This window comes from Ischnura elegans, assembly GCF_921293095.1.
Source record: "Ischnura elegans chromosome 13 unlocalized genomic scaffold, ioIscEleg1.1 SUPER_13_unloc_3, whole genome shotgun sequence".
In the NCBI taxonomy this organism is placed as follows: domain Eukaryota; kingdom Metazoa; phylum Arthropoda; class Insecta; order Odonata; family Coenagrionidae; genus Ischnura; species Ischnura elegans.
The window spans coordinates 3,897,101-3,920,891 of NW_025791659.1; the positions used below are offsets into that span (position 1 = coordinate 3,897,101).

General features: G+C 38.0%; 2 protein-coding genes across 4 annotated transcripts; one reads left to right on the forward strand and one right to left on the reverse strand.

Moving 5' to 3' along the window:
• Positions 1-12: 12 nt before the first annotated feature.
• On the reverse strand, positions 13-1,716 carry LOC124172944. Its single transcript, XM_046552475.1, has 4 exons — positions 1,642-1,716; positions 1,254-1,546; positions 932-1,139; positions 13-374 (listed from the first exon to the last, which is right to left on the reverse strand). Exons 1-4 carry the CDS (start codon positions 1,658-1,660, stop codon positions 178-180), a joined length of 717 nt encoding a protein of 238 aa, XP_046408431.1. The 5' UTR covers positions 1,661-1,716; the 3' UTR covers positions 13-177.
• A 9,498-nt stretch (positions 1,717-11,214) lies between these two features.
• On the forward strand, positions 11,215-23,455 carry LOC124172900 (zinc finger protein OZF-like). 3 transcript variants are annotated; one of them, XM_046552407.1, is made up of 4 exons: positions 11,215-11,342; positions 12,496-12,598; positions 19,786-20,092; positions 20,748-23,455. In XM_046552407.1, exon 4 carries the CDS (start codon positions 20,943-20,945, stop codon positions 22,410-22,412), a length of 1,470 nt encoding a protein of 489 aa, XP_046408363.1. In that variant the 5' UTR covers positions 11,215-11,342; positions 12,496-12,598; positions 19,786-20,092; positions 20,748-20,942; the 3' UTR covers positions 22,413-23,455. The 3 variants fall into 3 exon arrangements, with proteins under 3 accessions (XP_046408363.1, XP_046408361.1, XP_046408362.1); XM_046552405.1 differs by having other exon boundaries at positions 19,786-20,037; XM_046552406.1 differs by lacking the exon at positions 12,496-12,598 and having other exon boundaries at positions 19,786-20,037.
• Positions 23,456-23,791: the final 336 nt, after the last annotated feature.

Sequence of the window (23,791 nt, forward strand, 5' to 3'; positions counted from 1 at the left end):
GCGATACAGAATACACAGGCGAAACGACTCTGGAATACTCTGGTTTACCATAACTCATCCCAATGACTATAACAGGAAACCCTGGGGAGCCACTGAAACAGAACCTATGGGACATTTTTACACTGGAAAGGTGCAATATACAAAAGAAAGGGTGAAAAAACTTTGTTTAAAATTTTTTTATTCAGAAAAATACTGGATTTCACTCTCTTCGTACTCCTCACTTTCACAATAGGCCTCAATAGCAGCTTCAGCAACAGGAATACGGCTTTTGCCGTAGACTCTCTGCCGCGACACACGGAACCACTCCCCCATGCTCCTCGATACTGATGCCAGGTCCATGCTCAGGCCAACAGCACCCTTACTTCTCACTACATCTGTGAAATAACAATTCCATGTCAGTCAATGGTAACATGCAACACAAGAAAAGAAACTGCTGAAGTTACAACATTGTTAATTTCACATCAAATCTTGATTGGGGAGTGCATATTGATAAGGTGGTAGGGAGATCATTTATAACCCTGCATTGGGTCATGCAGAATATAAAAGAGAGCAAAAAGAAACAAAAAAATGGCCTACATGACCAGGGTTCGACCTGTTTTTAGTAAGAAGTGTGCATCACTTATTGAGTAATTACATATTGGTCTAAAAGGGAGAGTGAAATTGGGTCAATATTCATTTTTAGTTGTATTATATTAGAATTTATGTATTTATGGATTGTTTGAAATTGGTTTATTGGGAAAATGTTAAAGCATTAGTAGTATGAGATTAGAATTAGTGTATTATTTTAACCATAAATATCTATTGTTTCTTAACTTTGCATTATATAGAAACTTGGTATGTACACATTTGTTATTCATGTACATCTAATGCTGCCACCAGTCAATTGCCTACTTTCAGCTATGTATAATAATAATAACTAATGGAAACTTACCAAATACCACATTGAGGGTATTCACGAATTCCCTCTCGAATGCTATTTTATTTGTAGCCCTCCCCTTCATACAAAATAGCATGCTCATCTCCTTCGTCATGAGTAAGGAGCACATATCATTCACTGTTTTATTCAGTGCCCCAGATAATGTCTGATTAGTGACATTCCTCATTAACATGTTTGTGGAGCGATCCCTCAAGTATCGAAACTGTAAGACATAAGATCATACATATTAGTGTACCATATGACCGGCAGCCCCCAATGCTAACAGCATGTGGCAAGGTAGAAAAGGCGATGTCCAAAAAGCATTTGGTAAACCTACCAGGAACTTCCTGTAGTCTACACTTCTTCCCAACTCCACCTCCACCATCCTGAGCTCATCCACTGTTTGGCATGGAAGAGAGTGCCACTCTTCCAATTCATTGTTACCGATATCATAACTGCCACCAGCAGTTGTGCCATCATCAGTACTAGCCAGAGGTAAACTCTGCAGTCTCAACGACAGGGCATCTATTTTCTCACTCACAGCTAAGCCATCTTTGGTGATGGTCTTTGATATGGATGTTAATTGTTTTTTAATATCAGCCAGTTGCATGTTGATGTCTTTAAACATATCTGAAATATAAAATAAATTTTGTGTCATACATTTTAGAAATACATGACGCGGACTTGACTGACATAGGCTTCGTTTCACTTCACTAAGTCCTTACCCTTTACTAATGGATCCATTTCTGTGCGGCAGCCTAGGTTGGGCAACTCACCAATGCCCTCATTAACCTGCTGCACAACAGTTGCAGCCGGTGGCTGGCCCACTGCAACTTTAGCCTTGGCTGCAACGTTCCTATTGATTGCTAATGCACAAGAAAAGAAGAGAAGATCAATGAATAAGAAATACTTCGTAGACACTATTCTTATATAACACCTGGATGAAAAAAAACAGAGTCCTTAACAAACAGGGAACTCACTGGGAGACTCCACGACTGCCCGCACTACCCTGGCTTGTTGCTCCACCACATTATCCTTTGGTGTTGCCTTTTTCTTTGGGATAAATCCCACCGGGTGAGTTTGTGAAGGATTGGCCACAGTATTCCTATGGGTGGCTAATGTATAAGAAAAGAAGTTTGATGAGATATAAGAATAAACATCCCATAAAGATACCTCATCCTTACAAACAAAAGCAGAATCATAAACAACAAGGCAACTTACTTGTCATAGCTGAGCTGTATTGCATCCCAAGTGGGTTTTTTGGCTCCCTTCTTGCACCCATTGTTTGAACACCAGGCTCGGATGAAGATGCTGAGACAGATCTTGCTATGGCTCCAACCGCAGCCTTAGGATGAGGCCTAGGCAACTGGCTTCTCCCAGGGACACCAGGCCTGTACGAAGTGGACGTATGCACACCCACTGATGGTTCTGACGAAAGAGGTGAATGCAACATTTCAATAAAGTGCAACAGGTCTAACAAAGACCTATCAACTATCTCTTAAAGACATATGTACCTGGCGAATGAGGAGGATCACTAAGCCAACCATTATCTTCGTCTACACTCGTATCAGTGATGGGCTCGCTTGGGTAACGGATATTTTTAGTTTTCCTTTTCCGCTTCCTCTCCTCACCAGCCATGCTCTCCAATACCACCTCAAGGTCAGTGTCGCTACACTCAGCAGCCTTGCGCTCTACACTTACTGCTTCCAAATAAGAATCTGTGGAAAGTTTTTAATTAAAAGATTTATGGTCCAAGTGGAAATCTATGCACATGACGAAAACCATGCTCATAATGAAAAGTAAGCACTACACACAGATACATACCAAAGGTGGGGGAAACAAACTTCACCCCCAGCATTTCCCAGTTGTCCTTGGGAGCAACCTCTTTATGGATCAGTCTGCTCATTGCAGCCCAGGAGTACCCAGGGGGTGGGTACCTTGTTACATTCTCACCAACTATCCAGCAGGCTGGAATTGTCTGGACAGTGACGTCCTTGAAATCCCGGTGAGGTAAAAACTCAGCCACCACAAATGGCATCCTGAAAGAAAATATTGTATGTAAAGAAATATAGAAAATAAAAAAAAACACAGGCAAGACAACATAGTTTCAGTTACCAAAAATGCAAAGGGCAATGCCGACGATCATCCTGCGAAGGTTTCTCCAGCAATGTCCGTGAGTGCAGTTTTCCGGGAATTTGGCAAAGGTATTGGTGAAGGTGAGCAGCTAACATCCAAGGAAGATTATAGAAAATGGAAACCATGTCCACCCCATCAGTATTCTGCAGAACAATGGAAAGTACTATGTGGGGTGGAAGCAGAATTTATGAACTGTCTTCGCTCACTAAAGATGAACACCTGTAGTTGCCGGAAAACTGCACTCAACACTGATGATCATTATACATCAATGATGGAGGAGCTCACTAATATAAAAAGATTGGCCATCAGATTCATCAAGTAAGGGGATACACATTGCCTTCCTTTTAATACTCTTCACTGGCCACAAACGTGATGCTGTCCATCCCCGAGCTACATATATTCCCACATTCTTGGATGAAGAAGGTACTTCATAAAAGCTAGTAACATCACTGAAAGCTTTTCCAACAATTTGCACTTCAGTTCCTTGTGTGGCAATTAAAGTGATAATAACAATTTCACCGCTATCAGTAACCACACAGTTATCTGGTTGTTGGTCTGAAAATAGTAATGAGTTTAACTCATATTTGCTGTAACAAGGAGGCTGCAAACCAAAAGGGAGAACTCTTGGGATCCGCCAGCCTGCATGAGGCCTTGTCTTTGACTCCCTTATACGGTGATTAAACAAAGATGCCTCTTCAATGCGTCGCACAATCTGAGGAAGAGGAAGGTTTGGCTTCCGCACCAGTCTCTTTATTTTGCCTAGTGCATTCTCAAATTTAAAAGCACTAAATTTATCGACAGGCCCATGTAATCTTACATCATCTGCCAGATGGAGTAGTCCATGCACATTATATGATAGATGTTGCCGGCCGTACAATACACCAAACTTCTTCACAAAGTATTGAAGGAGGGATTTTGAATAATCTAAATTAACAAGGCAATCATTCCTGGCCAACAGTCTTAGGGCATAATGGAGAGCCAAAAAATGTTTGTAAACATTAATGTTTACAATATCTTTCGTTAGCAAGGGCCCAGTATACAGGAGAAAGGTACGAAATTCGGTAGCTTTCCACCGCTGCAAATGAACCAAAGATCTTGGTTTCCGTGAGAAATCTGCAGGTACACCTTGAGTGATGACAGCTACCCTCTCATTCAAAGATGCCACTTTTGCAGCTGGTAGTCTAACAAGGAGACTCCCTTTTACCCAAGCTAGAAGTATCTTGCGCATAACCCCTAGGCACACCAAATGCATATATTCGAACGGGAATTGTGAAACCATCTTTACCTCTGGAATGTCTAACAGTGGGGAATGCCCAATGTGATGGTCTTCATCTAACCTTAGGCGGAATGTAGCGTCAGACCTTAGAGGGGAACTAAGTTCATCGAACACCACTCTATTTTCCACATATTCCCCCTGTGAAGTGCACTTGCCACAACCAGAGTATCCCGTGTGTGATTTGATTTGGGCAACAAATGCACGAGCAGGGGCATCACAAACATAGCATGTGACATCAACACGAAAATCGTCACCGTCACAATTGATGCCACTTGTTTTAAGTTCCCTCATCTCCTGGACATAGTCATGCAGAAACTCAGAGCACGAAGTGGGTTTACCATTGCCATGGAAAATGCCCACAGGAAAAGGTGGGATTACCGGAAAGTCTTCCAAGCACATCAAAATAACCCACACCTGACTGCTGGAGCTCTTTGCAAGAGGAAGGCCATCGACATTACACTGGAGTCTTAAGACTTGAATGCCACGAACATCGGGAGATTCTCTGATTATGCGCAATAAGTTCTTTTGCACTCCTATATGGCTGTAAGTACCACCACCAATGTGCTTGACAATAGAGCTACGCGGCGTTTTCAGCAAAGTTCTGGAGTCTGAGGGCAGGTACGTGAAACAGTGATGTCGTTTCAGCAACGTTAATAACTCATTGCATTTCCTCATTGAAACTCCTTCACTTGCCCATTCTGAAAGACCTTTTCGGAATTCTCCCAGATCGAAATTATCGTCTAACTCCGAATCTGACGTGGAGAAATCACTGCCTCCGTTTGCAGCTTCCTCCCCAGGGCTAAGGTCACCAGAATCGTCCTCAATGTCAGTGGGGTTACAATTACTTCCCCCTAAACTCTCAGCAGGTTCAAATTCATCAAGGACTTCACTGTCACTGTCTACGTCATTGTCACTATGCTGAATTGTGGAAGAGAGGTGTCTTTTATGCCTTCCCGAACATTCACTGTACGGCTTGTACCTACGATTCGGCATCGTTGACGCAACAGCAGTGAAGTAGTGTAGTCAAGATATCAGAGGAAAGAGGCAACTGCTGAATCAACCGCTTAAGGCGAACCTGCCGATACAAAAAAATATACTGTCATTCTACCCGACTACTACCTACGTGCCACATTTACCCAAATAATAACAAAAGCAGGGTTGATAAAAATCTGATTTTATTTCAACAAAATCATTTTTGATGATTTTTTAAAATCAGATTTTATTGATTTAAATCGAATTTTATTGAAATAAATGAAATTTATGATTCTCCATTCAAAAAATTTCAGTTATTTGCAAAACTAACTATTTGGGCAGCATATTGGAGAATGATCGTTTGCAGAAACAATATGAGGCAACATACTCTAAACTTAATACAACATTTAGTCGATCAGGGGAGGGAACTATGGAAATGTGAATGGTATCAAATTAAAAATTATGTCGCCATAATATAAAATTGCCATTTGGAAGTATCATATGTGCTATATTATGCGATTCTAGAGCATATGAAGTTTTAAAAAATTCTGCATCTTTGTATGGTGCCTACGCTTAGGAGTTAAATCAGAAAACAATTTTTTTTCAATGGATACACTAGTATTCTAACCAAAGCCTTTTTTTTAAATTTCATGTTACATGTATTCCTACGGTATCATTTCTATGTAAGAGCCAGCATTGTGCTCATAACTGTCGATTCATTGTATTAATTAAGAAATAAAAATCAAAATTATACACTCACAGCTTCCTTTTCTTGACTCTTTAAAAATCAAAAATATAGATCACATTATGGTTAAAATCACCTGATTTTTTAAAATAAAAATAAAGTGATTTAAATCAATCAACCCTGAACAAAAGACTGCAAATTATTCACTACGGTGACTGTGGGAAAAAATACGGTAATCCATAGCCAACAGAAAGCTACTTTCTGAGATTTATTTCTACAATGTGTGTATTGCAATTATTGGTGAAGCACGTAGGTAACTTAAAGGACATGTTCATGGTTAAGGACGTATAGGACATGGTTCAAGGACATGTATGGTTATATGGAAAGGCATATTCAGCGAGTTACGAAACATCCCGTTCAAGCAAAATTACGCTGCAACTGTGAATGTCGGTGACAGTAAATCTTAATCGAATGACCTATTTCGTTTGGATCTTCACAAATCTTACAATTAGTACTCATTATTACTTATTTCTAACTTATTTCACATTCTGAACAACCCGACACAATAATTATACTGTTAACTGAATATTTATGAGGCAGGTAGCAAGACAGTTAGTGAAGGAAGTTATGGATTGCTTTCAGGACATAAATCTATGGACACTCGAAATAAATCTCGGAAAGACGTTTCTCGCTACACACATATTTAATTCACTATCACAGAGCGAAATCAAAATCGAAGGCCGAAGAGAAAAGACGGATGATTAATCATTCCAGAAGTATATATGGTTTCACTGTTTCAATTTGAATGCAAGCATTTGGTGTACGCTGATGCTTTCAGCCATGGTGAAAGGAAATATTTGCCTTACCAACCTCAAGTAACAATTAGATAAAAGTTTACCAAATAGAATAATTATTCCCAGCATTGCACGTGATTTTCAAACACACTCCCACCATACCATCAAAAACTGAAATTACGCGTCATATTATATAGGTATACAAATGCATAATCTGTAAAATATTCGACACTTACCTCAGACTTTCGCGGGAGCTTGAGACACGAGCGGTGCGAAGATATGTGGCCAGAAGAGTCCTCTCCTTGATATCTCCGATTACCCTCCGTAAAACCGCACGCTGCAAATTTCTCCGAAGATTACCACGAACACAAATGGAAGAGCCTTGATAAAATTTGAAGTCCTGCTCCAATGTGCTTCCCCTTCAACTTACCACGTGTGAGCTTAAATAAGAGTTCAACACTCTAAAAACCCACGTCAGTTAAATACTGAATCACTGGTGAAAATACACACAGGGATGCAGCAAAAATGCAATAAACCGTGAGAGAGTTAAGTCCAAGAGCGCAGGGTCGAATTTAAGTCAAGAAGATACCGAACGGAACCGAAATGAGAATAATCCAAATGAGAGCAAGGTCAATTTATCAAAAAACCGTCAACGGTCAAATTAATCCGGATAACTGATCAAAAAAGAGTAAGCAAGAAAGAGCAAGTCCAAAAGAGCAAGGGTCAAAAAATCAAAGCAATCCAGATGAGCGTCCTTAGTATCAGCGAAGATGGCGTCTACGGAGGAAGTGATTTAAAAAACGTGGTGATCGGCGTGGGTTGTCGCTGTTCTCGTGGTGTACGTGATTCTCGTTGTTTTCGTGAATCTCTTGGATCCCATCTTCGAAGAAGTGAACCAACAGCCCAACAGTCCGTTCCACAATTACCTATTTCACTCGCCAGAGGTCTCATGGATAAGAAAAATATAAGACACTTCCTTAGTAAGCTACTTCCCTATTCCCTCTTTTCAACTTATCTCTGTGTCTTACGTTGTGCTGGCTGGGAAGTCAGACAGCTCCCCAACGAACAAAACACAGACTTGGTGCTAACAATTGTTTGGCTCCGAATCCATGGGAGAACCCAGAATCAAAACGGTGGGAGGGGGAAGCTAGCGCTGTGGTCGTTCAAATTTGTAACTTTTTTTGCAAAGAAAAGGGTAATGAAACCAAAATTTTAAGGAAATTATGACAGCAATTTATTAGTTTTTATAATTATTTGCCTGAAAAACAATGATTATATTGTAGTTTCATGTCTTAAATTAATATAATTTTTCTTCTAAATGAACATTTGTTCATACCTTTTGTTATTAGCAAAATTTGTTTTCTCTTCTAGGTAGGGAGAGCAGTTGCCCCCTCTTGCCACCCGCTGGTTACGTCCGTGTCCGAATCAGTAACCATTTCAAAAATTATGCATTTTATAATCATCCGATTAAAAATTCAAAACTGTTTTTGCAAAGCATCTGTAAGGGCTACCGTATCTGCTTGACGTAGACTAAAAAGTAACCCTAAATCTTACTTAAAATCATACTTACTTACATTAGAAATTCCTAATACAAAGTTAATATCTCCGGCTTCAGAAAATTAGCAAGTTCTATTAGTACTAATAAGTTAGATTTTCCTTCTTCAAAAACAAGCCATTCCTATTCTTCCCCACAAAGAATCCTTTCACTTTCACAATTTCAATCGTCCTAATCTCAAAAATAAGCAGTCCCTAAGTCATTCTTATGAGATTATGTGTACACTAATTTGTCCATAGCGCTCAAGTCATCAAAAGAACATCATATATTTAAAAGCTATAGTCTTTCGTTAATATTCATTTCGGTCTTTTGCCTATCAGCTCGACTTTATCATTAGTATCTCGAACTTTATATTAATAATTATTTGTTGTATTTCGTGAATATTTATGACTGTATTATTTTTAACAATTTAATGGGTCATAATTTGCCTCTGCTAATTGCTAGAAAAATATAACTAGAGAGCAAATGAAAGAAACGATGAGGTACAAGAGATCACAATTACATGGCATTGACGCCCAACGGCTGGCCCAGACGGCACAGAATCCTTCGTATCTAATTCGTATGCAGATAGTATCCATTGACTAACGCTCCTGCGCTTTTCGTCAATGGATACTATCTGCATACGAATTAGATACGGATGATTCTGTGCCGTCTGGGGGGCAATTAGTAAATGACCTCAACGGTGTAAATACGCCCGATGCTCTGTGATTTTTCTTTTTATTCACAGCACTATTCACATCGCATGAACCATATTGGCTTTCTTTCTGCCAGCGGGGGTTGGCAGGGGGGCTCCAAGGGGTCAGGTCCCCTCCCGAAAAATAATATTATTTTATTCCTTCAAAAATGGAAACAAAACATTGAAAATCATGAATTTACCAATTATTTGTCTAACAATTGAGGTTTTATCGATTATGAAATGTGTTAAAATTAGTTTAAAACCCTTCCTTATAACACCTATAATTTTTCGAAAAATTTCCCCTCCTGCTTTTGGCCCCCCCCCCCCAACGAAATTCCTGGCCACGCCACTGCTTTCTGCAGCTTGATTTTCCAACAAGAATCTATTAAGAACACTGACTATATAAACTGTATGAAATATTCCTCTAGCAAAATAACGAAATCCACCAAATATTTCACCTAATCCCAATTTCTTTTGCATGCAACCACAAAGGAAGTCACGCCAATGTAGACTCATGATTCAATACATAGGCGTACCCAGCAAGGGTCAGGGGGGCAGCTGCCCTTCCCCCAGGAAGTAAAAGTCGCAGATGTCTTCTGTACTGAATTGAAACGAAAGTATTCAACAAATTTGCTTTAAACCCACGAAATACAAAATGCATTAGTATTTATAAGATACGTAACTAAAATAAAACTATTTTTAAAATAAACTTATAAACTAATAAAGCACTGTAATAATTTTCTTAAAATGTTAGTTTCATTCACCTTTTCCATTCTCAAATGTCACAACTTGGCTTACCATGAAAATCATGGTAAGCCAAGGTACCCCCCCCCCCATGGTACGCCCCTGGATGTAGACGAAGTCTGAGGGACTATGATAGTAATTTTTGTGAATAAATTATATAGGTTCCTTTGGTGACTACATGAAATTTATATTTTTACGAACTAATTGTGGAGATAACCGCAGATTTGGAACTAGACAAATGTTAGCAACATGATTATACTTTTTGTTGATTGAGAATTCATTTTTTCTTATGCTTCGATTCGAGAACGTTTCGCTTCACACCATACTCGTTGAAGCAACCGATGGCAGGGGGGAGAGAAATAACCGGATGATCGAATACTCGCGGGAAAAACCTTTCGCTGTGAAAAGGTTTTTCTCAATGGATCTCAAGTTGGAATGGAACGAGTACTCGGTTATTTTTTGTTATGTCGGTTATATCTAAACAACCAGCAGAAATAACCGGACGCATGGACACACGTGAGGAAACCATGCTGCTCATCGATAAGGTATAGGTTTTTATCAATGCATCATAGGGGGTTCGCGCAGTTCCCTCAGGTAGGGGTCCCAGCGTTACCAGAAGGATCGTAGATTAACCTCGGGGGAGCGCCGGTACCCCCTAGCTGTTTGTACAAAATAAAGTTATGTTTAGCATATCTGCGACACCGGAGTAGATGGAGGATTACGGGGGGACCTGGCCACCCAGAAAAATTCTGGAGGGGTGTCGAGCCCCCCTAAGTCTTTGTTGCAAATTTTGTTGTTTTCAAGCACGGCTGTACCTGGAGGGTCTTCCCCCGAAAGGATCGTAGTCTCCATATAATTTCGGGGGGAGGGAGGGTTTTGCCCCCAAAGTTTGAGTTTTAGATTTAGTAATATTCAAGAACAGCCATAGTTTTCGAGTGGGTTTTTAATTTAGTGGATATATCTTGTAGGGTGAATGGTTCCCTTGTGAATTACTTGAAAATCAGAATATTATGCAGTCTTGAAATTGTCCCTAATCGATTTAACATTCATGAAGCAATTTTTAATGACTTCCACTCACCTTTAAAACTTTTTTGATTTTAAAGGAAGCTTAGAACATCTATATACATCGGGTATGGAAGAGAACCATAAGTTATTAAAACGTTTCGGTTTCAGACAAATAGATAGGTCCAAGTATTTTCTGGTAGCTTAGTAACTAAGGTCTTGAATTTTTTAAACGGAAGATTATGAAACGTATAATTGTTAAAATAACAGCAGATTTTTAACCAAACAAATAAAGCATCCAGACTATCTTTGGTTCGTTTGGGAGCTGCAATGTGTATCCATTCCAAAATGACCGCCGCTCGAATTTTGATATCGAAGTGTCGATATGTTTGGAAATCGACTTTTGAGACGATATCGTCGAGTCGAGCAGCCGCTCGATTACTTCATGAGCATTTTGGGAGCATGTGTGGTAGCTTGTGCACATCGGAGAACAGTAAACTGTCTATTGTGTACTTTGAGAGATAGTGTTCTCATTATTAAACGATCATTTGGATTTATTTTGATTCTGGACATCTTTTTGCCTGAGGTTAGTAGTTGTTTGTTTGTAAATTGGTTAGTGGTTAAGGTATTTGCATTAAAGTTTTATTGTTGTCCTTAAGACTTAAGTTATCCTTCTTATTTGCTTAATAATTTTAAAGTTGGTCCTGGATCCTTTGTTTCCTGCCAAGTAAGTTGAGAAAATTATTGGATAATCTTGTGTTCCAAGGGCCTTACACTTAATGCGTATTTGTGTGTCGTATCCATATTTTTGGCGAAGATTAATGTGCGATTTACTAATGTGTTTTTATGATGATGGGCCTCATAAATGCACAATTTCTAGAAAGAACCTCATAGAAGCGTCATGCATATAGTTACCTTGTACTGAGTATTTCCTTGGTGTGAAGAGCTAGTCAAAGTAGACTTTATGTATGTGTACGATATACATTTCTGTGTTGCGTTGTCTCTGGTAATTAGATTATGTTTTATTAATGCTCGCAGATATTTAAACCATGCTACCAACCATGTATCTTTTTTTGTTTATGTGTTTGTACTTCCTATTAATGATAGGAATACCATTTGTATGATGTGCCCTTTGTGACGATTCCAGTTTCACATTCTTCTGTGTCAGCGTAGCGGAAATATTTTCATTATTGCACTGTAAACATTTAAAATTCCAATATTTTCTAGTGTTGGATGTGTACAATCTTCAGTAAAATTAGCGAAAACATAAAGTGATCAAAAGTGTGAAGGCAGGAAACATCTATCGGTGGCAAATTCAATTGAATATCAATATAGCAATCCACTAGCAATTTCGAATTTGACTCTTCTGTTTATAATTGAGAGTATTTTGAAAAAAAAAGATCCGTTGTGGGATGTAATGTCAAATAAGAAAAAAATTTCGATCCAGTTTCGAACGTTATAAATGTTAGCTCCTTAAATTATATTTATACCTTGACAAATTTATAAGTTATGATTCCGGTTTAGGATGACGTAATACCAAAGTGTGCCTTAAAAACATTGAAAATTTAAGTTTTTTTTATATCTGGCTTAATGTATGAACATTCTTTACTTTGGAGAGCATCGGTATATTCATAACCATGTCTTGGTTAATAGTATAGGCTGACTCAACATCAAATAACATGCCATGAGAGATGACGTGATCGATATAAACATAAGTTCATTTGTCGTTAACAATTCAGGGTGGTGGTTGACTGATGCAATATGTCATACATTGTGATACCTGTTCAATCCTGGACATTTATTTGAGTGCTCATAGACGCCCTCTGTAATTGCTGTCATGAGGTATGTATCTCTTTCTATTTGATCAAACTGGTTCTTTTAGTGCTGAGCATTGGTGGATGCTCATGACATTTTCTTTGAAGCTGTCCGATTATTTTTTTTCTTGTGAGTTTGCATTTGTAGTGCTGATAGATGATTTCCTTGCCTATTTCCATATTTTTCCTCAATGCTTCTATTAGTTCTGCTTATTTGTAGGATCTCTTGACCTTTCCTTTCACTATCTCTGATTCATATGTTCTAGTAAACATGTTTTTAAGTGCTGATGAATGATATCCCTACTGCCAGTATTGAATGCAGAGTTTTATTTCTTTATATTTTGAGCAAATTAGTGAGGAATGATCATCATACATGCTTTAGAGCTGTCCTATTGCGTTGTGCTTTTGAGTTTCCTTTTCAAGTGTCGATAAATTCTCTCTTTCATTGCCACCCTGAAGCACATATTTCCATTTGTTCATATTGCTTCTTTTAGCTTTGAGTTTTTGGGGATTATCATGACATTTCTTTGTAGCTCCTCTCTTATTTTGTTCTTCTGGGTAAGCTTTTCGAGTGTTATATTCAGACTGTAGAATCACTCTTTAACTGCCATGATGAAGTGCCTGTGTCTTTTTTCATAATCCTTCTTTTAGGCCTGAGTGTTGCTGGATGATCAAGACATTTCCTTGAAATCTACCTGCTTATAATATGCTTGTGGGTTTTCTTTTTGAGTTCTCATGGATGCTCCCTTTAATAGCCATCATGCATTGCATATTATCATTTGCTCATAGTTTTTTTTTTGTTGATGGGTATTGGGGAATGCTCATAGTTATCATTTGGAGATTCCTTATTGTGTTTCGCTTGTGAATGTTGTAACTTTTTAAAAATCTCCTCTCTTCGATGCTTTATAAACAAATAATTACAATACAATTCTAAACAAACTCTATATTTTCAAACTTAGAGCATAAAACCAACATCAAAAGCCACCATGATATCACAATTCCATTTATATCTACCACCACCACTCTTCTGAACCACCGCCATGAACTGCATCAGCGTGGATCCTGAGTTCCACTATAGTCCTCTCCTCCCGCTCTCTTCTCCTCTCGTAGGCGCCTCCCCTTCTCTGCTTTCTCTTCCTTTCTCTGCTACACCGCCACCTTTCATAGTCCTTATCCCGATCCTTCCTTTAAACACGTCTGCCTCCTTCAACTCTCTATACACAACTCCCCTTTTCCTTCACAACAATCCCTCACTACCATTGTCAGTTTTAAATTATATAAAAAGAATATGGTGGATTGTTTATGTTATGTTACAACAGTCCCTCACTACCATTGTCAGTTTTAAATTATATAAAAACAATATGGTGGCTTGTTTATGTTATGTTACAATGTCCTTTTCGAGTACTGTTAGAGTACCCATTTGCATATATTCAGAAGCATAGGCGGATCTAGGGGGGGCATGGGGGCACGTGCCCCCCGCCCCCAGACCCTAAAAAAATATGCAATATTTTTAATACGGCCCCGTTATCATTGCGTTCGTTTTGTATTACGGGGTACCTGTGTGCCCCCCCGAACAAAATCCTGGCTACAGCCTTGCTTGTGCCCCCCCCCCCCAGAAAGTAATCCTGGATCCGCCCCTGTTCAGAAAAGTTTTTCCCTGCTGAGTATTGGTGTATGCTTGTGACATTTCCTTAAACAGTTTTGTGCTCGTGGGTTTGCTTTTGTAGTGTTGATCGACAATGTCATTAGTTTTCTATTTCGGTTTGTTTATTGTGCTTTGTTTAGTGCTGAGTATTAGGAGAAAATCTTGACATTTCTTTTCACTCTATCTAATTCATGTACCTATGATAGTGAACATTTTTCGGAAGTTCTTATTAATGATATCTTGAACTGTCATTATAACATGTAAAGTTTCATATTTTTTTAATGCTTTCATAGTGCAGTTAGTTGGGAATGCTCATGACTCAGGCTTTGAAACTGCCCGATAATATTGTAATTTTGAGTTATCTTTTCGATTGCTGATGTAAGCTCTCTTGCATTGCCATCATGAAACACCTACTTCAATTTGTTGGTCTTGCTTCTTTTAGCTCTTGAGTTTTGCGGGATTATCATAAAATTACATACTTTGTAGCTTCTTTTTTTACATTACATATTTTTTTACATTACATATTTTTTACATTACATATTTTGTGCTTCTGGGTATACTTTTCGAGTGTTATATAGGCTGTAGACACACTCTTCAATTGCCATGGTTAAGCGCCTATGTTATAATTTTAATTATGCTTCTTTCAGCACTGAGTATTGCTGGATGATCATGACATTTCCTTTAAAGCTGTCTAATGGTTTTGTATTTGTAATTTTGCTTTTGTTGTGTTGATCGACGAAGTCATTAATTCTCTATTTCAGTTTTTTTTATAGTGCTTCATTTAGTTATGAGTATTTTGAGAATCTCTTAACATTTCCTTTCGCTCTCTCTAATTTATATGTGCTAGTGAACATTTTTTGTAAGTTTCTATGAATGACATCTTTAAATGCCGGGTCATTCCATGTGAAATCAACCGATATTTTGACCAAATGACACCCACCGACTCGCATTTTCATGAAACTTGCCATGGTTAAACGTTTTGGTTTAATTTGAAATTGTGTACAATTTATTTATTTATTTAATTGTGATCATACATTAACGATTACTTTAAACTGAACCATGATTCTGTATTCGCATGGCCTTTCCCTGTGGATGCTGACAATAAAAAATGGTACAAGGGAGATTCTTTTGTTAACTTTATTTTTTTGCAGCTGAATTACTCCATGCAGTGAATATTTAATGATAATCGTGGGATCATTATGGACCGCTTACCTTCAGGAAAACAAAAAACCTGTTAGATGCTCAATTTAATACGCCTATTGAAGTGCCTATTTACGTCATTTTAGAATGCTATTTAGTGCTGTAATTTGGAATGTTCATAACTTTTGCTTTGAAGCCGCCTAATTATTCTTTGTTGTGGTATTTTTTTCTCAAATGATTGCCATTATTGAAAAAATTGACTGTTTAGGTCCCTTAAAGTGAAATATGCACATGAGGTTGCACCGAGCATTATTCCTTGAAAATTTTTGTTTGAGGAAAGAATGAATTCCTGTTAAGACATGTACAAACATTTAGTGTTCTTAGTGGATCATTGAAAAGTCTTTATTCATCGTCTGCATGTTTGTATCTTATGAGTGCAGAACACTGTGGTAGGTGTGAATGGATGGCGGAGGTATTGGGGTCAGTGTCTGATGATCACTGACAGTTTGTTGTTTAATACATGCATGGGAAATCAATGCAGATGCATTCCTTTGTGGCACTTAAAACATTGAAAGCCTAACATTTCTTTATCTGAATGCATTATCTGAAAGCCTAACATTTCTTTACCTTGAGATGCTTCTGGTAAAGTGTTGGACCATGCTTTGCTTCTTTTACCTGAAATATGCATCTTAAGCCATTAGTGACCATATCTTAGAAGCAGCTTGTTGCTATGTCATGGAAGTATTCCAAGTGAGTGTTTCCCTCCTCTCCGTAAATTTTCCTCTGCGAAAGCCATCCTCTCGCAACGTTCATATTTACAGAAAAGATTCCATGAGTACTTCTTCCTTTCAAGAGTTGCCGTGTGGTTTCTTAAGCTTTGTCAATGCGTCATCCCCTAAATTATACTTAATAATTAAATGCTGTTGCGTAATTTCACTTATCTTCCCTAACTTCTTTTGGAAATCTCTTTGCAGAACATAATGGGTCTCATGTATGGCCATTTGAAGCTTAATTTACAGCTGAATTATCTTTCCAATGGAACATGATTACCATCCATTACATTCAACTTCAAAAGGAAAGAATCAAATGGAGTATTCCTGACGCTTTGCTGCTGCTAAATTTTAAATCGAATTATCAGAATATACTTTAATTTTTTTAGGTTGTCATATGACTCTGAAAAGGTCAAAAATCATTTAACTTCCTTGCGGACCTGTGCTATGATTTCTTCCTTCTTGTATCTGCATCAAGTTCTGATTCCTACAGGATGAATGTATAATCTGTATAATGTTTGTAAAATGAAATTTTTGGTCTCTCAAAATCTCTTTGGTAAATATTTTGTGGGAACGATGGTGGAAGTATGGAATTATAAACTTATGAAGTCTAAGTGCTTGATGAAATATGCATGATTTCATAGGATTTGTTCTTATGGCATATGTGGACGTAGGTGGTTGTTACTTAAGTATTTAACTGATAAGGCATGTTTTCATAGAGTATTCTGGGATTCTCCCCTCCCTTATGACTGTCCTCTTATCAATTTGTAAAAGAACTAAAAAATCGTATACTCTTCCTTGTTCTTCCTCGTTTACCCAGCATTTTACCCTCTAAAACTGTTTTCAACATCTTCTCCCAGCTCAATATGTACTCACTCCATCCATATCTTCTGTTTCCTCCATATCTCATCTAGAAGGTGCCACTTATCAAAAACCGTGTTCAACACTTTTCATCCTCTTCTCCGTCCAATTACCTTTCCAATTCTTCTCCACTCCCATGTCTTGAATGCCTTCAGTCTTCCATTGTCCTTCTTCCTAAGTGGACATGTTTCCACATAGAAAACTGCTGCTCTGTAGATCAGCTTGTTTTTGCTTAATCTTGTACGTAATATCCCTGTTATAATTTTTCGTAATAATTTTCCTTTCTACAACCTGCGTTTATGGGACTTTTGAAAAAGTTGTTTTATCACATTGAAAGGAAGGATGGCAATGGAAAATCATTAAAACTCTAAAGTAAAAAGCAAAGTAAGTAATGCAACCAAGACGATAAAATGTTATGTCATTATAGATATTAAACCTACCATTGCAGGAAAATCTGAATTTAAAGTTGGAAGTAAATCATTGCTGTTGTTCTTGGAGAGAGAAAAAACCTAATGAGTATTGGTCTGCATAATCAAATTAAAAGATTGTTAGTAACAGATGACTATTTATGCATGCATCCATCTAATGGGTTTATATATTTATCTTCACAGTGTAGTTGTACTATGGGAGTAAAAGAATCACCTTAGGTTATTGGAGGATGAGATAACTTTTTAGGTGTACATCCATCTAAGAGTTATACCTATTAACCTCTGAATAAAAGGCAAGGTGTGTCAAATAGGTTTGAATGCTTGTATGGAAGACTGAGCTGGGCCTTTTGGGTTAACCAATCCTGGAACTGTGACCCAATGTCCCATTCTAAGATTAGGTACATATGTGAATTAGGTTTTATTTTTGTTCCCATAGAGGACAGATAGGCCTGGAATGTTATCCCAGCCTCCAATATTAAGAGTTTTGATTAATTTTGCATTCTAGGGTTAGGTATCTGAAATAGGTTTTAATATTTACATGGAGAACTAAGGTATGCCTGGTGGGTTTTCCAAGCCTCGGATAACAATAACTGTGATTTTTTTCATTTTATAATATATACGTTAATTAGGGTTTATTGTTTGCATGAAGGACTGAGCTATGCCTGGCAGTCATTCCTGCCTCGAATATGATGAATTTTGACTACAGCTTGCATTCTAATATTAGGTACTTCTGTCAATTTGGTATTCATAATTATATGATATACTGAGGTATGCCTGAACGTAACCCGTGCCAACAATATGATGATTTCTGTTTTAATCTTGCATTATGTAATAAGGTAAACATGTTAATTATGCTTTCATGTTATGTGAATGACTGTGGTTTGTCTGAAAGTTATCCCTTCTTGCAATATCATTTGAATTTTGCTAAATTTGGCATTTGAAGTATAGATATATCAACTAGTACTATGTTTCACCATAGGTGTCAAGTAGTTTTTAATGTTTACATGGATTACTGTGTATACCTGTGGGCCATCTCCGCTTCCATTGTTATGAATTTTGACTTAATTCTGCATTCTAAGATTACATACTAACTTATGCTTACTGTTTTAGTGTATATAACTACCAGTAATTTACAATTTAATTGTGTACCTACACTCATAACCTGGCATGTTAGAACACTTTCTGATAGTGCCTTTAAACTGGACAATGCTTCTCGTTAAGTGAAAAGTTGACTGCGACTTTTTTCTAATAAATATGTATTGATTTTTAAAAACGGGATATCCCTCAGAAAGGAAGACTTGAGGATCCAAGAGTCACAGTCAGTCATGTGCTTCACTCTCCTAGGTATGGTGGTCACAGTTCCTCCTCTGCTCACTACATAGAATCTTGACCACAGCGGTTTACATGTTGTATTCTTTAAGTCATAAGTATGATTCCCAAGGTCCTATTCTGTGGTGGTACCATGTGCAGAGTAAACCAGAGTAAATTATTAATGGGAGGACTGGGTGATCACCACTGATGAAAAGAATCCCAGATAAAATAGCCTTATGTATCTAGAAAAGGATAGTTTAGTTGAGGATGGTAGGATATGACATTTCTGCAACAGGACTTATATTCTGCTTGCTGACTTGAATACTTCAGAATCCTTTCAACAGTGTCCATAACAAATTACTCCTCTAGATGACTTGCTAGCCCCTGCATTGGCTCAGAAGGAACTTCAGAACATAACAGCATGATTTATTTTGTTGTAATCTCTATAATTTATTGTTTTATTGTCACCTTTTGAAATGACAAGTGACTTTTTTTAAATCCTGTACTCTTTCTAATCCATAATAAATATCCACGTAGTACAGTGAAAGAGAAGTGTTTTCCTCACCTTTATCTCACAAGAATGATGGAAACTCAAAACTTCATAGATCCCACAGATTGCTTTGCTTTCCCTTTAAGTAGCATAATTGTAAGTGCTAGATTGGATGTCCGTCCTATGACTCCCTCATTTTATTCAATCCAGATCTTTGTTTCTTGAATAGGTGATAGTGTGCTTCTTTTCCTCATCCATTGCCCCTTTCCTCTTTTGTGCTCACACCATTTATGAATTGCTGTTGCTGAGCTTATTTCTAATTCTGGTTACCTAACTTGATACAGGTTACGCTTCATGTTCTCTTTTTGTGATTGTTCTTTATATTAGATTAGCATTTAACTCGTATTTTTAATTCTAAGTGAATATATATTAAAAGAGGCGGACCATCTTGAATCTTTGAAGCAGGTATATTACCTTCTATAAAATGGCTTTGGTAATCAACCAAAGTGCTTTAATAAGTTAGATCAGCATAACTTTCTTTTGTTGTTAAAATATTAAATTTTTTTCCAGGGCTCCCAGCTGGTAGAAGGAAGTTTAGGGAAACATCTAAGTGGTGACTGTATTGCTTACTCAGTCTCACTGACAGTCGTTCAATCTGAGAGTGGACCATCCGATACATGGGAATGAAGGAATATGATGAATGAAGACTTGGAAAAACGTGGAATTGTTCTGGCTGATAAGTTAACATCTTGCTCAATTCCTGACGATGGACAAACAAGCATCCATCATCAGTGGAGCCAGAGTCACTCGATCTGTTGCGAGGTGTGGAAGTGGCTGTGATGCACCAATTATCCCTAATGCCATTAGGATGATCAGAGTCAGTAAAAGGAGAGACACTTTAAAAATTAGAAAAAGAAAATCACTTAAGTTTCTCATCGTTTACTTTCATTCCTAAACTTTTTTTCATTCTTCAACATTCTGATAGTGATCGGCAAGTGTCTGCATGTCATAAGGAAACCTGTTGCATTTTATCTCGCGTCCAACAATCCCAATGTCATTTTTGCTCTTCTTGATTTTACTGACCATCACCTCTTATGTATGTGTTGAATAGGGTGTGTGGAAGGCAGAAGCTCTGCCTTACTCCTTTGCCCAGCTTCATCCATGCCGTCAATTTCCATTAACTTTCATAGCTGCCACCTGGGTTTTGTACAATTCCCCAATCAGCCTCCTATCCTTCTAATCTGCTTTGTTAACTCTAAGAACAATCATTATCTTATCAATGTATCCAACTTAATGCAGGTGGCACTTCGTTGTGGGGTGTCTTCTTTTGCAATTGTTCAATAAATTAGCATAGCATTTATCTCACATTTTGACTTCTAAATGAACACATATTTAAAGGGGTGGTACCTGCAGATTGTTTGAAGCAGCTATATTGCTTTGTGTAAAACCGCTTTGGTTATCTACCATACAGTTTTTATAAATTATGTAAGGAAAACTTTCTTTTGTAGTTAAAATATCATATTCTTTTCTAGGGCTCCCAGGTAGCAGAAAGGAGTTTAAGGATCGTCTGAAACGATGAATGTATTGCTTCCTCAGCCTCAGCAACAGTCATTAAATCCAAGTATGGAGCATCCCGTGCGGAGAATGAAGGAATGTGATGAAAGAAGACTTGATAAATTGTGGTGCTCTTCATGCTCACTCGTTAACATCTTACCCATTTTCTGCTGATGGGCAAACAAGCATCCACCACCAGAAGAGGCAGAGTAACAATGTGTGAGGTGAGGGGTGGAAGTGGTTGTGATGCACCAATCATGCCTAATGCCCTCAGGATGATCAGAATCAGTAAAAAGAGGAGTTGCGCAGAGGCAGTCGTGGGTAGCAAAGATGAGTTTAGTAATTGTGAGACGAAAAATGTTGTAGAGGGACAAATGTCAAATGAAACTTCATATAATTGCTACCACTGCACCGGTGGATTCAGCACCAAAATTGAGCTCATCAAACACGTTGAAACTCATTTTGGTGCCAGCAATTTAGTGGAGGATGATCAGTCATCCATTTTGGTGGGCATAAAAGGGCCAAACAGTAAAAGACAAGGGCTGAGGATAAAAGGAAATGGGCCTCTTAAGGAAATAACAGGAGGGACTCAGGAGAAAGGAGAGGGTAGAAAAGGGAGAAGGTTTGCTGTAGGAGCTGACCCATGTGTAGTAGGTGTGTCCTCAAATGCATCCCCTTGTGAGAGAGACATTAAAAAGGGAAAGTGTTTGAGTGCAAGAAAGAGGCCTTACTCATGTAGTGTGTGTAATAAGTGTTTCACTTGTGCTTCTACTTTCAAGAATCACATGCGTATACACACTGGGGAGAAACCTTTTACATGCACCATCTGCAATAAGTCATTCTCTCAGAGTTGCAGCCTCAACTCCCATTTGCAAACGCACACAGAAGGCAGACCGTATTCATGTAAATTTTGCTGTAAATCGTTCAGTCATAGTAATTACCTTACCGTGCACATGCGTATACATACAGGAGATAAACCTTATTCCTGTAGTGTCTGCAGTAAGTCTTTCTCTCAGAGATGCAACCTCAACACACATATGGTTACACACACCGGAGAGAAACCTTTTACATGCTGCATATGCAATAAGTCTTTCTCTCAGAGTAACCACCTTTACACCCATATGCATACCCACACAGGAGAGAGGCCGTATTCATGCGAAATATGCTGTCAGTCATTCAGTAATAGTTCTAACCTTACCGTGCACCTGCGTATACACACAGGTGACAAACCGTATTGCTGTAGTGTCTGCAATAGGTCTTTTGCTCAGAGTAGCAACCTCAACACTCACATGCGCATACACACAGCAGAAAAGCCTTATTCCTGTAGTATCTGCAGCAAGCCCTTCACTTATAGTAATGCCCTAAGCATTCACATGCGTATTCACACAGGTGATAAACCTTATTCCTGTAGCATTTGCTGCAAATCTTTCTCTACCAGTAGCAACCTAAGCACACACACACGTATACACACAGGAGATAGACCTTATTCCTGCAGGGTCTGCAGCAAATCCTTTGCTCGCAGGTACACACTCGACTGTCACTTGCGTGCCCATAGAGGGGAGAAACCCTTTTCATGCAGCGATTGTGGGAAATCTTTCTCTCGAAAGAGTCACCGCGTGAGTCATTTCCGTACACACATGTGAGGGACATTATTCCTCAAGTTGTTCGTATGATGGATTTACTCATATTCCCTACTTGTACACACGTTTCATGTATACCCGTAGCAAATATATGTCATATAAATTTTACGATTATTCTCATTTTACCTGTGGCAAATATTTATTGAGGAGCCCAATTATCAAATCTCAATCATACAAATAGTTTCTCATTCACACAATTTAGTAATCATTAGGGGATACCCATAGGAATGGTGACACATATTGGGGAATGCGTGAAGAAGTCGTGGATTTGTGATTTTCAGTCTGATGTAGATCAGTAGCAAAGAGTGCAAGGCCACACTGAGTGAAGGCAGTTTGCTTGTAGTTTTCACTCAATGTTGACTGCTAAAAGGATTTTTCTCCATAGTCATATCCTTCTTATTCCTCAATATGATTTAATAATGAACACAAGGAATTTTGCCATGCTGAAATCGGTGAAATTGTGTTCATAGCCTAAAAATAATGTGACAGTAGTCATTAGATATTTTGCATTAAAAGATGTGTTGCTGAATTTTATATTCAAATATGTTAACTATACCAATAATTCTATGGTTAGATATTGCCGTTTTCTATTGTAAAACATTGTCATACCACTGTAATGAATAGATGTGTTGTATTGAAAGATATCTTATGAATCTGGTTTTCAAATATGTTTGCTCTACCAATGTTTAAATGGTAAAATGTAATTTTCTATTGTAAAATATTGTCACATTTTTTTTCTTATTGCAAAAATTTCCCTTTTGCCTCACCATAGTAATTTAAATGGAATCAATCTAATAAGCGTAAGCCTATCATTTAAATTCTACGTACTGAATTTCAAGAATGCTTTTCTCTTGATAGGTCAATTAGTTGATTAAGTATAATTGAAGAGGAAAGTGTTAAACCTCAGTCACTTGACTTCTGGATATGGTTTATTGTTGCTGCTACTATATGCTTCTCAGTAGGTTTGTGATTGTTGTGTTTTTGGATAAATTGTGCCCTACTTTAATGATGCAACTATCCTTGTTAATCAAATGAAAGCAAACGGCTTCTGTATACAAAAATTGCCAGGCAATGTTGGTAGGTAAAAGTGAATACACTGAAAAATATAAGGAACTTTATTTTCCAAAGAACTCTCCATGTTCTCTTTTTAACTAGCCCTGTGAAAATGTGGTAGGGCACATTCTTACTACTGCTAGGCAATAATCGCTATACTTTTTCAACTAATTCCATTGCTCTTCCTTTTTGGCTCTCCCTTCACTATAAACTAATGTAAACAAATCGAATTAGCGCGAAGGCATCACTTTTTTATCAAGGTAACTTCGCACATGCTGATGGAGAGACCACTGGCATTTAAAGTCAGGCTTGAGGGGTTAGATAAAAGG